Here is a 16015-nt window from a genome sequence, read left to right as displayed (position 1 = left end):
TGATAAAGGGCTTCACGTAACAGAGAACCCCACAGCATGAGCAGCTGGGTGGGGAGGGAGGCCAGAGGGCCACACCTGATGACACTGTCCAGGCAGCTGATCTGCTGGTAGGAGCCCGCGAGCAGGCTCTTGAAGGCCGGCTCCTCAGGAAGGCCGGCCTCGGGCAGGCTGGCCCTGGAGCGGTCCTTTTCCGGGGCTGCAACAGCTTTCATCTGAGCCGGGGAACTGCTCTGCTTTTCTGGAGGAACGACAACATTGTTTTTTCAGTTAATCCTTGTTTTCCCCGGAGTACACTCTATACTGACAAAGCACTTTAATTCTACCTAAAGATAAGGCTGGGGCCTCAGAATACGCTTCACAGACGCAGAGACCCGCTATTCATGCAGCACTGCTAAGCCATCCGCAGGGGGCCTGGGGGGCGCTCTCTCTGCGGCACTCGGTCCGGCCTGTCCCCAGGGTCAGGGACTCAGCAGTGGGAAAGGTCAGTTCTTCACTTGAGCTCCTGAAACTTTCAGGGCCAATAAGATCACAGGCGCCTTATGGTCAGTCGACGCTCCCTGCCTTGGGGAGGGTCGGTCTTTTCAAACATGACTTGGTGGGAATAACAGTTTTAACCATAATTGCCGGCAGTACAGCTTTCCGTCTCCTCGCCTGACCACGCTGAAGTCTCACTAAGGAAATGCTGGATCATTTGTTACCTGCAGCAGACTCGTTCTTTTGTTCTCCAGATTCATCCGGACAAGGGCTTTTGCTTTTGACCTTCTTATCATTTTTACAAATCTCCTGGAAGAAAAACACATCATTCACCCTGGGAGACCGCCCCCCCCCCGCCCGCAGCCTTTGCCCCACCCTGGAAAGAGAAAAGCAGGATTAATCCCAGCAACAGCAGCAAGTTCTGAATGAGACCTGAGAGGCAGAACTAGATACAGCAGATTTTACGATTTGGAAGAATAAGAAGTAAAGGAAACGGCAGGTTACACTTCCTTCTTTCTAACCCTAACCCTACAGTTAACTCCTCACTTTTGCTTGATTGGCCTGTTAAATAATTTTCACCTGAACCTCTAGCCAGTCTGTGGCTGCCTCCACCCTTTCGAGGTTACACAACAAGTCCCAGGTGAGCCAAGTTCAGAGCAGCCAGGAGCAGGTGAGGTCGGAAAGGCTCGGCCCCGGCGAGGGCTGTTTCTAAAGTGCTCAGACATTTGAGTCACAGATGGCAGACAGAGAGGGACAGGGGGGGACAGAGGGGCACGTACGGCTCTCCTCCGGCAGGGGTCCTCCTGGCCGGTGCATTCGCTGGAGGAGGTCTGGCTCAGGAGGTGTTCGTGGGACCCGCTGCTGCCCAGGCTCCCGTAGCCGCTGGAGCTGCTGTGTGGGACAGGCTGGGGAGACAGCAACAGAAGGACTCTGGACGGGCCGGGGCGCGCCCGCCTTCTCTCAGAGGCGCCGCGACCTGCCCGGGGGCCCTCGGCGGGGACCAGGTGGGGCCGGGCTTGGACCCAGGGTCAGGCTGCAGTGGGCTCCCAGGCTCCACCCGCGGGGCTGGTCCTGGATCCCAATCCCCAGGAGACTCCACCAACAGGGAGTCCATGGCCACGGGGCTTGGAAACAAAACAAGGTGCCTGACGGTTCCCACAGCCCCCGGAACCGAGAGGCAAGAGGCCACTCCTCGTGGGGCCAACGTGCTTGCAGGAATCTGTCTTGAGTGCTGTGTCCCCAGGGACAGGGAGGGGCGTCCTCAGTTCCCCCTGGGGACAGCGCGACGTCCCGTGTTGCAGGGATGCCCCCGCCCCCTTCCACCCACGGGGGTCACGTGTGGGCTGGCGCCTGGGACGTGGGGACTGGGCTGGGGTGCGCCCTTCAGCCACTTGCCCAGAGCTGTGGTTCAGACACAGGTGCCCTGAATGTGCGAGGCGGGGGCAGCCCCACGCGGGCGGGACAGAAACCACCACCATGCGCAGCAGGGCGCAGGGCAGAGCTGGAAGGAGGAGAAGGGCCTGAGAACGGGGGGTGGGGGGCCCCCAGGCCGCAGGGCAGCTCTGGGCTGCCTGCGGGGGCAGGAGGGAGGGCGTGCAGGCAGCCCACCCACCTGTAGCAGCAGCCGGTGGATCTGCTCCGTGAGCTCCTGGGTGCCGGGCTGCAGGGCCTTCTCCTCCACGTGCGGCTGAGCCGAGAACACGTCCTCATTCAAAGGCCCCCTGCGTGGTTTTCGTTTGTCTCTGTGAGTCGGGGCCCCGCCCTCCTCTCTGCAGACCCCCGGCCCGCCACCTGCCTCCCCTCCCCTCACTGCTCTGCCTGAACGAGGCTGGGCCCCCCAGGGGTCAGGGGGCAGGTCAGCACAAGCACGTGGTGGGAGGTGACCGGGGTCCTGGTCTCCAGCCCCCCCGGGGCACTGGGGACACTCACACCCTGACTCTGTGTCTCCCGATGACGAAGGAGATCTGCCTGCTCCACGGGTTGATGAAGCTGGACCAGCTGGTGTCCAGCGTGACGTACTCCCCGTTCCGGGCACGGAACCGGATGGGGGAATAGTCGAAAGGCTGCCCGCCGGACTGCACAACTAGGAGAGCGAAAACAGAGTTCAGGGAGCGAAGAGATTCAACCGGTGTTCGCGGTACAAGAAAAGACACGTGGAGATGCACCTGATTCTGGAATCATCTGAAAACCTAGGAGGTGCCAATACCTCTTCAAAGCCACCACTTTCAATCCCCCGTCTTGCTTTAAATTGCGACCGGGGACTGTTTGCGGCAGTGTCCTTACACGTTTTAGGACACACTTCCCCGCGAGCCTCACAGGTCTGCTGCCAGCGGGACGCTCAGTGTCACCTGTGTCGGTGAGGCCTGGGCTTGCTGGGGACATGTGTCGTCCAGCCCCTGGCCTGGGCAGACCACCCCCCAACCCCCCACCGCAGCTGACCCTGTCTCTCCTCCCGCCTGCTGGCGAAGCCAATGGTAAAAGATGAGGGGCCGAGGACTCGGGCCGAGGGCGACTCTCAACCAACCGACAGCGCCAGGACTCAGGCAGGGGGCGGGGCACCCCTTGCCCGCAGCCCACTGGACCCCTCCCGGTGGGTGCTGACCTCGGGAAGACACTCCCAGAGTACGCTAGCTTTGTCCATGCCCCCGGGAAGGACCGTGAGAAGGGGACCTACTCTTTTTGTGGATGGCAAGCATCAGGGGCCTGTCGCTGGGGTGCAGCTGCACGAGCACAGGGGTCTCGATCAGGTCCTGGGGCAGGTGGCCCAGGAGGGGGACCGCCCTGCAAAGCAAGCGCACACAGGGTCATGGCTGCGCTTCAGGACACGAGCCAGAACACAGCCTCCAAACGGGGCAGCCGACCATCTCCAGGAACGAGTCCGACTCCAAATTCCCCAAAGACCAAAATGTGGGTCTCATGCTAACAAAGAAACAGTCAGTCTTCTAGCTAAGTAGCAAACAGACAACGGCAGCATCGCCGAGGGTCTGCGATAGGAAATAAGGCCCCACAAGTCCCTGCCCGTTGCAGGCTCAGTACTCTAGCTCTGCGTCTATTTCCTGAATCAATCATGACAACGTCGTTTTCTTCTCTTAAGACCTTTCTCTTGTTTTGTGTCATTCGTGAGTTTGGCTAGATGTGGCCTGACATGGACTTTTTTTTTTTAACAGGTTTGCCGGGACCAGGAAAACCCCGCCCGTGTGCGTCTTTTCCAGCTCAAGGTGTTCTGCTCCAGCTCTAAGTGTGGTCGCTGTGTCCGGTCCAATTGACCGCGGCTCCCCAGGAGTGGCCACCACTGGCTGGGGACCTTCGCTCTGTGCCCGTCAGGTCTTCCCTGGGAGCTGTTTTGCTTTCTGGGCAACGTCTTGCACTGAACTTCTGTAGTCCCCCTTCCCTCTGTCGTGTCCCGTCCCCTCTGTGTGTCCAGCACCCTCTGCTATCCCTGCTCAGTTGCCGTCCCCGCTCCTGAGCTGCAGCTCGGCCTTCCCCTTCTCAGGCCCGTCTTCTTTCATCCCAACAGCTGTTTTCCCAAACCCTTCTGTTCTGGTGGAGGACGTCCTCCTGCATCATTAGAGTGAAGGCTGCCTGTTCTGTGTGGGGTGGAACTTCCTCACGGGCCCGGCGCCATTCTTGGATTCCCTTCTCGTCTGAGGCATGCTCTCTGGGCCTCGTGTCTTCCTTTGCACAGGATGTACAGAATGTCCCTGGCCAAGGCCTGGTCGGAGGAGAGGGGGGAGCCCTGGCCAGCCTGGGCTCATGGGCTGGGCTGCCCACTGGGCTTTGCTGAGGAAGGCTCTGCAGCCTGCTGGCCTGTAACGACCTGCTCACCAGCCCTCCTGCACACAAATGAGTGGGCACCTGGGGCAGCTGCAGACAGGAGTTCTTAGTCTTTTGGAGGAATAAAAATTATCCTGGGATTGCTACACAAATGCAGCTCCCACTCCCCCACCTCCAAGATCTTGTTGGGCAGGGCTGGGCGGGGCCTGGGAACCTGCACCTGACGCTGTCCCTCCGGAGATTCTGCCGCAGGTGGCCGGCAGGGCACACCTGAGCAGTCAGGGGCTGGTGGAGGCTGATGGGCCCTGGCTGCCCAAGAGCAGAACTTGTCCAGCAGGCCCCGTGGCCTGCATCCGAGGGGGCACCTCGTGTCCCAGACCAGGTGCAGGCTGCGAGGAGGTCCCGACCCTCCACGGATGCCACTGCATGAAGCCCAGCGTGTTTCCCGTGTGTCTTCCCAGGAGACTTCTCCCTGATCACTGCCGGCAGCCGTGGCATTCTCTGCGTCTTCGTGCGTCTGCCCAGGAGCCAGGGGAGTCACACACGGCCCCTGACCCGATGCCAGAGAACCCAGAGCCCTCTCAGAATGGTCAGTGCTCCCGACTCCAGCGGGGCCATGGGCACCAGCTACAGCACCCTGGGTGGGAGACGCAGGAGGGGAGTCCGAGTGGGCTCTGGGCAGAGGTACGAGGTGGCCCCCTCCCTGTAGCAGCCTGTGGCACGCAGGCTGGAAGATGCACTTGTGCTGGGATCCTGCCAAGGGTGTCCTAACACTGCCCCAGGCACACGGTCCCTGGTTGTACCAGCCTTTACTCATGTGCCCAATTTTTGAAATGGGTTTATTAAACAAGGTAATAAAGACAGGCTCAGTTAGAATGATGACCAGCTCCCTAGAGTGCCCCACCTACACAGCGTCCACATCTTAGGAGGTTTGCAGTGTAATTCCATGATTGTCTCATTGTCTATGTACAATTAGAGGTCTGCAGTGTAATTCCATGACTGTCTCATCGTCTATGTACAATTAGAGGTCTGCAGTGTAATTCCATGACTGTCTCATCGTCTATGTACAGTTAGAGGTCTGCAGTGTAATTCCATGACTGTCTCATCGTCTATGTACAGTTAGAGGTCTGCAGTGTAATTCCATGACTGTCTCATCGTCTACGTACAGTTAGAGGTCTGCAGTGTAATTCCATGACTGTCTCATCGTCTACGTACAGTTAGAGGTCTGCAGTGTAATTCCATGACTGTCTCATCGTCTACGTATAGTTAGAGGTCTGCAGTGTAATTCCATGACTGTCTCATCGTCTACGTATAGTTAGAGGTCTGCAGTGTAATTCCATGGCTGTCTCATCGTCTATGTACAATTAGAGGTCTGCAGTGTAATTCCATGGCTGTCTCATCGTCTATGTACAATTAGAGGTCTGCAGTGTAATTCCATGGCTGTCTCATCGTCTATGTACAATTAGAGGTCTGCAGTGTAATTCCATGACTGTCTCATCGTCTATGTATAATTAGAGGTCTGCAGTGTAATTCCATGACTGTCTCATTGTCTATGTACAATTAGAGGTCTGCAGTGTAATTCCATGACTGTCTCATTGTCTATGTACAGTTAGAGGTCTGCAGTGTAATTCCATGACTGTCTCATCGTCTATGTACAGTTAGAGGTCTGCAGTGTAATTCCATGGTTGTCTCATCGTCTATGTACAATTAGAGGTCTGCAGTGTAATTCCATGACTGTCTCATCGTCTATGTACAATTAGAGGTCTGCAGTGTAATTCCATGACTGTCTCATCGTCTATGTATAATTAGAGGTTTGCAGTGTAATTCCATGACTGTCTCATTGTCTATGTACAATTAGAGGTCTGCAGTGTAATTCCATGACTGTCTCATTGTCTATGTATAATTAAACGTTTCAGTTGATGACTACACGCAACACGCAGCCTTAGCTTTAGCTGAACAGCTTCAGCGTCAAAAACATGAAAATTGATTGAGCTTTATTTAGTTATTAAGTAACCACCACGATAATGCTGAAACACAAAATATCTGGGGAGAGGGGGCGACCGGCTGACATAAAGGATGCGATACTGACTTCAAGGCCAGGACCGCGGGAGAGGCGAGCGCTGGCAGGGGGACGGCGCTGCATCGCTTACCTTTCATCCACGTCCTGGAACAAACAATTTGGCGAATGTGTGGTCGTAAAAATTCTCTTTTCAGGAGGGATTCTAGGGGCTGAAAGAAAAGAATTTTGCACGGATTTCCGATTCTAAGCCATACGTACTTTATGTAGTCATACTACAACTACTGGAAAACACCATGTGTTGATAGATTCAGAATGATAGGGAGCTAGAGAAAAAATTAACAGTGGACTCTGAATAACAGAGCACGTCCTGAAGGGTGAAGAACAGACCCTACGCTTGGTGACCACCAGCCAGGCTTCTCAACTTCTTAGTGGACCAGTTTTAGTCTAGAAAGCTAGGAATTGCCATGTTAGCAGAACCACGTGGTGAGGTTTAGGCTTCTTTCAGCAAAATCCTGCTGCAAGGCCGTCTTCATGATGTTTAAGATCCAACGAGAGTGAACTGAACAAATTATATTTTTTAAAGGAGTAAAGTATTTGGATTCAAAATTCTCAGCAAACGTCACTGTATTGGGACTTCACAGTTTCTAAGGTGGGCAGAGGTGATGAGTAATTTTCATAAAGGAAGTCACATATGCAGAATTTTCCTCAACGACCAAATTCATGGGCAAAACATTCAAAATTCCAAAACTTTTCATTCTTGAAGGAGACTCTGATCATTTTGGGGAATAACGTGCTGAGATCTGAGTAACCCCTCTAAACATTTACTGAATATTTAGAAGAGAATGTTCTATATGTGGGAATCCAGCAAACATCTGAAAGGAACTCATATACCTAAAACATTTCTATCACTTTTAAGAAATGCCTTTTTAAAAAAGACATCATTAACCACTGAGAGACAATTATAAATACAATTAAACCTGGACTAAACTGGACCCCTGTGGTTCAGGACTCTCAGATGGCCCTGCTTCCAGAGAATTTTGAAATCTCGTGACTTGCTGAGTCGCCATGGCGAGGACCTAGGTTCCTGGCCAGGTCTTGTGGCCAGCGCGAGGCCGCGCCACGAGAAAGCCTATGAGAAGGGGCTGCTGGGAGGATACAAGCAGCGTGGCAAAGCGCCTTGGGTCCTTTGGGAGGGGGTGGCCTGAGGAGCCAGCAGGTCCAGAAAAGGACACCTGGTGTGGTAAGCCTGCTGTGACGACTGGGTTTCTACAGGCAGAGGTGGAGGGGAGGAGCCCTAGGGGAGGAAACAGCAGGACAGAGACTGGGGGTCAGGGGAACGCTGGGCTCTGGAGGCTCCACAGCTGGTCCGCAGAAGCCGTACCGGAGGGTGGGACATCCCGCAGGAGGTGGGACGGACCAAGGTGAGCAGGGAGGAATGCCTAGCACTTACTTCTTAGGCGGTGGCTGCTTCAGGGTTCCACACCTTAGAGGCCCTCAGCGATGGGCTGGACCCAGGTGAGAGATGCCAGGGCCCGGAGCCTTTAGCTGACAAGGGGAGGTGGTGTGGATGGGACTACAGGGAGGGCCAGGTGACAAAGGTGGGTGCCAAGTCTTGAGGGAGATGGAGGCTCTGCCCGAGGCTGGGGAGAGGCAGGGGCCGGGAGCCCACCTCACACTCATGTATCTGAACCACGGGAGGAAGTGAGGGAGTGGCCTGGGCCAGCTGTTACCTTCGTAGCCCGAGTGCACCCTTTCTGCCAGCAGCACGCAGCACAGCTGGCTCTCGGTACCCTGCTGGTCGCGCACCTGGGCCAGGTAGGGCGTCATGCGGAACGGGTGGTAGCGGATTTCGCTCTTGTGGTTTTTGCCGACACTGCAGAGGAGGGCACGATGAGAGGTTTGGGATTACGACCGAAGGAGTCATCCTTTATTGCTGGTTACCTCTCCCCCAGCGACAGCTGTTATGTCTCAGCAATCCTTTTATTTATTGCACGGACGCCTGCAGAGCAGAGCCAGGCCCCTCACTTGGGGACCCAGGCCAAGCCGGACGTGCTCCCTCGGTCTGTGGTCTGTACCTCTGTCCCGCCCGAGGGTCTGGAACCCCCAACCCCGCTCCTCCGTCCTCACCCTCAGACGTCCGGTGACAGTGAGGGGTCAACTGGAGAGTCACCGGCCTGAGCCATGGGAGCATCAGGGGTCCTTCTCTGGAGTAGTTTGCATTTTAATTGGGGAGAGGATGCTGCTCCAACAGTGGGGTCCCAGCCCCAGCTTCTGAGGGTGCCAGTGTCTGGCCAGGGTCACTCCTGATACCGCAGCTGGATGCTCAACTGGTCACTCGATTTGGGGCCAAAAACCTGCTGGGAAAGCTATGGGGCTCTCCCTGAAAAAAGGTACACTCGAACCAAAGGCCACATATGCTTCCGGGGTCCTCGCAGACCATGGGGTTCATGCCTTCCCAGGTGGGGGCTGCCGGCCAGTTTCCTGGGTCACAGACAGCAAGTCCGGGCTCCCCAGGCCGACACTCCCCCCAAGGAGCAGGCAAACCGCTCCATCGTTGACCAGGCTGTCTTAGTACCTTGTGCACATTTAAAACACGGCTCGGGAATTCCCTGGTGGTCCAGTGGCTAGGTCTCGGCGCTTTCACTGCCGGAGACTGGATTCAATCCCGAGTCAGGGAACTTAAGATCCCACAAGCCGAGTGGTGCCCCCCCTCCCCAAACAAAACAAATAACTCCGCTTATGGAAACGTGTTTTCACGCGGACTTTTCAGGAACACTCATGCTATGTGGCAGGGATACTCCTGCAGCACCGCAGCCCCAAAGAACAGGGCCTGGGCAGGCTTGTGGCCTCGGCTGGCAGCATGCGGAGGGCATCCCTGCACCTCCTCCGCCTTTACGAGAGGCCCTCATGATGAAACGTCTGTGCAGTGAAATTCAGGAAAACCTGGGCTTACCTGACGCGGCAAAAGAAAGATTTCTCCTCCACGCATTCTTGAGTAAAAGAGTCTAAAAGAAAAGGCCCCAGTCACTCGCCCTGTTACACCACTGACCAGGGACAGTGCTTTTACTCCCCACAGACCAGGCAGAAGCAGGAGGATCGAGAGTCAAGGTGTGATGCACATTTACCTGGCGCTGAGCAGAGCCCTTAGGTTAGAGACCTTGTACCACAGTTCTGACTAAGGAGAAATCTATTTCACGAGCGTGCACTCACCAAATTATGCCGTGCTAGAAGCGCTGCTACAAACACACTAACTAACGACCAATTTAACTGTGGAAGACGTACTGACTGACGTGCAGAATTTTTGCATATAAAGCCCTGGACATTTCAACCTACATATTTTGGGGGATATTTAATTCTAATAGAAGCAACTCAGGGCATTTCACAGCTTACATCAATCCTTTTCCTAAATATTAACTTACTTTAAATTTTAAAATGTCTAGTAAAAACATGAGTTCGACTGGGTGACCTCATCAGAGATGACGGAATGGTGTTTCCACAATAAACGCATTTCAGAAAAAGAAATCTTAGACTCTGGTCTTTCAGGTAAAGCTTCCTCTACTCAAAAGAAATGAGGAAAAGTAGATGATTGCTGGTTGGGGAAAATGATATAAAATTTCCGGCCTGGAAAGGCCTTCAAGAAGTCACCTGGTCCTTCTTTTCTATTCAGACAAAAATTCAATGGCAAGCATCCTGGGGAGATGGCGCCAGCCTGTTCGTGCTGTGAATCCACACGCAGAGCTGCCTCCCTCCCTCCACGCAGTGACCCAGCATTGACAGGTCCTAGTAACGTGCACCACAAACTTTAGTGATCTGACCGCACAGCCCTTGGGCTGGGACTTTGGGAGAAAGCAGACAGCTCTACCTCTGAAATGCAAAGCGAGTGTCTCCTCCTTTAATGAGCCAACCCTAAAGCTTACTGCACTTCTAGCCCCGGGTTGTCTGTTGTCAGGGAGGAACAGCTGTTGAAAGGTGGCTGTGACAGTGACGGCCCCGCTGCCGACTGCCAGGGAGCACCATGGTGTGGAGGGACCCAAGATCCAGGAGCTGGTGACAGTGGGCTGAGAGGCGTTTCGACGTGAGCAGAGATGCTGACCCAGGAGCCAAGGATGAGATGGGAGTCAGCTTTGGGTGGTGCGGTCAGGGCTGGCTCTTGGTTAAGATCCCAACTGAGGCCCAGCTGTTCTGGGGGGACTCCCGGCCCCGTCCGTTTCCTGCTCGTCTCTCTTGGCTTTTCCTCTTTGGGTCCGTCTCAGCTCTGAGCAATCAGAGCCCAACGAGGGGCTAATGACAGTCAAGGTGCAGGTGGACAGACACTGCAGGACTTATGCTGTCGGCCACCCAGTCACTGAAAGGCCTGAGCTGGTGGGGACCCCCTCCTCTCCAGTACCTTCTGCCAGGACCCCGTGCCGTGTTTCTGCTGAGACTTGTCTGGTCAACTGGTCCCCTCCTGTACCCACTCATGTGAAGGCCCGTGCTGGTCACGAGAGAGCTTCCGTGCCTTCCAGACGCAATGTCTCCCCAACCATGTTGCAGGAGGACAAGGACACACGACACTTGACCGTGAGAGCCCTGTGGCCAGGAACATGGGGGCGGGTGGGGGACCCGAGGTCCGAGGAAGCAGCCACCTGGGCGCAGACTGGAGCCTGAAGCGCCTGGAAGGCCGGGGTCTGAGCCCGGGAGGATGGTGCGGCCTCTGGTGGAGGTGAAGAGCCCCCCGCTATGCTGACATCGTTGCACCACCTGCAGGGAGCCTTCCAGATGTACCTCTGTCCTTCCCCCGACCCTGCAGCCTCATGTCCAGACTCCAGCTCCGATCAACTTCCTTTCTAAAATGCCTGACATGTCTTAAAATCTTCTGAAGCAGTTTTCCCTTTCTGAAATTTATGAAAAGACTTTTTTCTCTCTCTAAATGTATTCTGAGCAAACCACCTTTAATCTTGCACCTGGACAGACAGGGCAGCCTCAGGCCCCTCCACGGGGGCCTACTGCAGGCCTCCAGCGGAGGGGAGGTGGGCAGCAGCCCCACGTCGGGGGCGGCCCCGCCCAGCCCCTCCCCATGCTGCCTGTGGAGAAGGACAAGGCAGCCCGGCCGCGGGGCCCTCACCTGCTCGGCGGCGGACACTCCAGGGCGGCAGCTTGCACGGCGTGGTGCGGCTGTGGAACACGCCCACGTCGTGGGGCGCCAGGAACTCCACGAACTTGGTGTCGTGGAAGGTGCCCCGCTTACAGTGGAAGATGGAGACCACTTGGTCAGAGATGTACAGGATTTTCCCGGTCACCAGGGACACAGCCGCAGCAAACATGTCCTAGAATGGAGAACACGACTCTGGTGAGGCCGGGCTGGAGGGGACTGGACAGGTCACCCTTCCCCGAGGGCAGAGAATTGGGGCCGACAGACGGGAAGGGAGTAGGACGCGTGAAGGGTCCGGGGAAGCCTTGGGCCCCTCTCCTCAGCCCTGACGAGGATAACTCTGCCTCCCCTCTTACATATATTGGGGTCCCAGGGGGATATTATCTGAAAAAGGAACCCCAGCTGCGCTGATTCCCTGCAGCTGTCACCTGCTCCGTCTTCTGGGCACGGAGCTCCCTGGCGTCCAGCCTGGGTGATTCGGGAGGGGGAAGGGGGCCTCTTCCTCTCTCTCCCGGGGCTCAGGGCTGCCTCGGGGGCTGGAGGCCTCAGGCCCCCTGGCCCACCACGGGCTCTCCCTACACTGGCTGGCCCTCTGAGCTCGGGGTGGGGCTCCCTGGGGGTTAAGCTGCAGGGAGGGCACGGGAGGAAAGAGACAGGAAGGGCCAGGGAGTCCCATTCTGCAGGCCATCACTGCTGCGATTCCGCACCTCTGGGTCCCCACCTGCTCTCTGGTTTCCTCTCATTAATTGAGAACTGGGGGTAACTCCCTCCCCTTCCCCAGACCTCCAGGGAGGCCTCACCTTTACGGGTTGCTTAAAAATGCATGAGCTTGTGGAGTCTCACGAAGCGCCCGCCCCGCAGGTGAACTGACAGTCACCTAGTGTGTCCCTTCCCCCCACCCCCGCCCTCAGTCAAGGGGGGCTCACTCACACACACTCGGGGTGTGGGGTGCAGTCAGCGCAAGAGGACAGCCTCAGAGAACAGCACAAGTCGGCAAGACGGCCACCACTTTGGAATCCCTGACTTACTTTTTCTTTTAAGGAAGGAACTCATTTCCCGAAACTCCCAAACCTGCTGCTATGAAACGGAGGTTCAGCCAGCTCCCCTGGGTGAAAACCTCGGCCACCTGAGCTGAGCCTCCTGGGTGAAGACCTCAGCCACCTGAGCTGGGTCTCCTGGGTGAAGACTTCGCTCGTTAGGACACTTACCATGTTCTTCACAATGAACTCGGAGGTGATGCTCTCGATTTCCTCCACCGTGTAGGAGGGTACATGGGCGCTGCAGGGGTGGTCCTCACTGGACATCAGCAGCTGGTAGTACTCCTCATTGGCTGTAGGCGAGACCAAGGGCAGGGCTGAGGGCGGCCCTAACTCATGGCTGGGGCTCTACCTTTCTCATGAGGAAGTGGGTACAGAACACAGAGAAATGTGAAGGCTAGACAAACAGAAATCCGGGATTCTTTTCCCTGAAAAATTAGAAAGCCTTTGATTACAGAAATTTTTAAAACGATAAAGACACATTCTTTTCAGTAACACGACCACACGGTTCTACCTAAGCCTCACTTTCCCCAAAGGCCTGTAACCGCGACACAGCATCAATGTTTCCGCGCAGGACAGCCGTGGCAGCCCCTGCATCTGCCCCCTCGGGGGTCAGACGCCCCCATCCGGACAGAATCAACTCTTAGAAACACCGGGCGTGAGAAACAACCCTGTTTTCAGAATGAACTGTTCAGAACAGAACTGAAGATGAGGACCGCGCATCCCGGGACACCCCGTACAGGGTGACAAAGCTATCTCCACCCAGAGGGGAGCCCTCAGGTGAGTGGAACCCAGGATGCCCGACTTCAACAGCTAAACCGTGCTGAGGTGACCCCTGGCGTGGGTGTCCTGGGCCTGGTCTCCGGGGATGGGCTGTTGGCAGGACAGTGCACTGGAGATGCCGGCGCTCCCTCCACGGTGGTGCGTTCCTTACCTGCCCCAGAGACAGAGGCACCTGTGTTTACCTGAGACCCAGGGAAGGGGCCCCAGCTCAGTGGAAGGGCCAGCCACAGGAGCAACTGAAGGAAGACTGCACGCTATTGGAAGTTACGGCAGGGATCTGGAATTTATTGCAACGTAAAGCAGCTTGATGACACAAGTCCTTTGGAATCTGCAGTGTTTGTCGGTGGATTCCTGCACTGAATCTGTGAAGAGTTCTGCACACACATCTCAGGTAAAAGCCTCAGTCGATTCCACTGACCGGCTCTGAAAGCTCTTACGAGTTCTTCCACCCAACAGTAAAACCCGAACATACCCCCAGAGGTAAGCAGGACTTGGATCACGTGGGTCCTGTCACTGTGTGCCTGTGATGGAAAGGGGGCGCCTGGTTCCGCCTGGCCGCCTTCCTGGTGCAAAGACCACCACGATGGAAATTCACATATTTTTAGAAAAATGAGAAATGAACTGCCCAAGGTCTTGAATCTGGAGCAGCTCGAAAATACTGTCCTTTAAGGATAAGATCAGGCAATACCCTCCTTGTATCTTCTCCTTTTTTTGTTGCTGTTTGTTTCCTTTTCTTCCCCCTCACGTTATTTTGTTTTGTTTTTTTTGCGGTACGCGGGCCTCTCACTGTTGTGGCCTCTCCCGTTGCGGAGCACAGGCTCCAGACGCGCAGGCTCAGCGGCCATGGCTCACGGGCCCAGCCGCTCCGTGGCATGTGGGATCTTCCCGGACCGGGGCACGAACCCGTGTCCCCCGCGTCGGCAGGCAGACTCTCAACCACTGCGCCACCAGGGAAGCGCCCCCTCACATTATTTTTTAAAGGAGGGGCAAGCCCTCAGCTAAATGCTGGGGGCTATTCACGTCGCCAGCGTACACACACGTCACAACTCTCCAGCCAGAGCCTGGAAGGTGCTGGACATTCCTGAATGTGACCTGACCCCAGCCCTGGGCACGAAAGCTTCATGTTGTAAATGGGTTTCTTTTATCAGCTGGTTTTCTACCTGCTTTTTTTTCCTCTAAAAGTACAACAGAAAACTTCCAATGAACTGAGATTTCCAACCAGCTGAGATTTCATCAGACTTCCCCAACTTCCTCCTGCTACTTCAGGACTGAATTTTAGAAAATCAACACAACTGAAGCTCTAATTTGGGGAGACGTGAAACCGACTTCTACAGGTTGGAACAAACACGTGAGGCGGACATACCTTTCACCTGCTTCACGCTCCTCAGGGCGTACTTGAGAGTCAACAAGGTGCTGGCCTTCCCCTTGGCCCTCTTGTCCGCAGGGAGGTGGACCTTCAGCTCCTTCAGCGTTTTGATCAGCTCTTTTTGGGTGTCCACTTTGGTGGACTGCTCGCTGCTACGGAGTTAAAGAAAGACGTCAGTACCCTAAGTGCCCTTTTCGGAAGAAACGTGCCTCTGGTCCAGTTTCTCCACCAGGGCGCGAGGACACTGCGGTCCACGTGGTCCTGGGTGGGCAAGCAGGATGCAGCAGCCCCCAGCAGCTGTGACAACCACGAATGTATGCAGACATCGCCTCGTGTCTCTCACAGGGAGAGGAACTGCCCAGGAGAACCAGTGTTCTGACCCAGGTGAATGCTGGAGGGTGCCCTCCCCCCTGCTGGTCCACCCACAGCCCGGCCAGCAGGCCCCACTGCTGAGCTCTGCCCCCCCCATCTCAGACAGAGAGGGAGACAGCGACGGAGACCCCAGAGGGCAGCACAGTGGCGTCCTGGGGCGAGGACATAAATGACGTGTGAAGGCCTTGGAGAGGAAAGGGGGTTTATAAGGAGGATCTTCAAACTCAAGGACGTGGAAGGGGTAGGAGGAGGGGCAGGGGGCACTTGCTGAGGGAGATGGGCCTGTTTAGACAGAGGGTACCGAAAGAGTGATGGGGTCGGGCCTCTGGGGTGGTGATGGCAAAGGCCCCATATGCCCAGGACAGAGATCGGGATTTTGCTCCAGTGGGGATGTAAAAGCGTCTGTCAATATGAAATTAAGGACACGTTTGTTACAAACACGTAAAAAAAAGTGAGTGTTCCAGATACATGTCTAAGATGCAGACAAGGTCTGCTTAGTGAGAGCTGAGCAGCTACAGGTCTGGGCAACATCAGGGGCTGTGAGCGGCCTGTGGGGACGGACGTCTGAAAGGGCGTGGCTGGGCTCACAAGGCGGACAGCTGCTCAGACTAACAGATTCTAGCAGAAGCCTGAAAAAAGTTGCACCACCCCCAAAACCTTATCTCATGACAAATCTTTCCATCTCTCTAAAGGCTCTAAATTGAGGGAGTTCTAATTGGTCTTACCTGCAGCCACTTGTGGACAGGTGGTGTTGAGACTTCACCATCATCAGGCTAAATGCACCTGGACTAAAAGAACAAAAAATAAAGGCCAAACTCAGAAGAGTGTGTCCACCCACTTCTCCCCCCATCCACCCAGCGATGACGGGCTGGATTACACCACAGTAAGTCAATTAGGAAAAAATATGAGCTTAAGAGAAAAAGAACAAGAAACCTCTGGACACCGGAGAAGCTAAGTACCGGGGGATATAAACCCAAGACTAGAGGAGAAGTTCGTTTTCTATAAACCACGGGGTGTCGGTTCAGCAGCTGCTCGAGGGGTTCCCTGACTCTTCCGTC

The 16015-nt window shown here is 55.5% G+C and overlaps 1 protein-coding gene across 2 annotated transcripts in view; it reads right to left on the bottom strand.

Annotated features, from left to right (window-relative positions):
- The window catches only part of PER2 (period circadian regulator 2), a 42321-nt gene that overhangs the window by 13943 nt on the left and 12363 nt on the right, over positions 1-16015 (bottom strand). For both annotated transcript variants that reach the window (XM_089916120.1, XM_089916121.1), the window contains 13 exons: positions 15683-15745; positions 14583-14737; positions 12608-12729; positions 11373-11574; positions 9222-9273; positions 7999-8141; positions 6399-6477; positions 3149-3255; positions 2404-2557; positions 2087-2195; positions 1254-1379; positions 699-783; positions 76-238 (listed from right to left, as the gene is read on the bottom strand). In XM_089916120.1, coding sequence (XP_089772246.1) covers positions 76-238; positions 699-783; positions 1254-1379; positions 2087-2195; positions 2404-2557; positions 3149-3255; positions 6399-6477; positions 7999-8141; positions 9222-9273; positions 11373-11574; positions 12608-12729; positions 14583-14737; positions 15683-15745 — 1560 coding nt within the window. The remainder of the gene's footprint in view (positions 1-75; positions 239-698; positions 784-1253; positions 1380-2086; positions 2196-2403; positions 2558-3148; positions 3256-6398; positions 6478-7998; positions 8142-9221; positions 9274-11372; positions 11575-12607; positions 12730-14582; positions 14738-15682; positions 15746-16015) is intronic.

Source organism: Delphinapterus leucas, chromosome 8, assembly GCF_059928025.1.
Source record: "Delphinapterus leucas isolate spDelLeu-1000000601 "Yukka" chromosome 8, BTC_Dleu_Yukka2, whole genome shotgun sequence".
Lineage (NCBI taxonomy): Eukaryota > Metazoa > Chordata > Mammalia > Artiodactyla > Monodontidae > Delphinapterus > Delphinapterus leucas.
The sequence above is the reverse complement of the archived record's forward strand: the minus strand, read 5'-3'. Positions and strand labels throughout refer to the sequence as shown.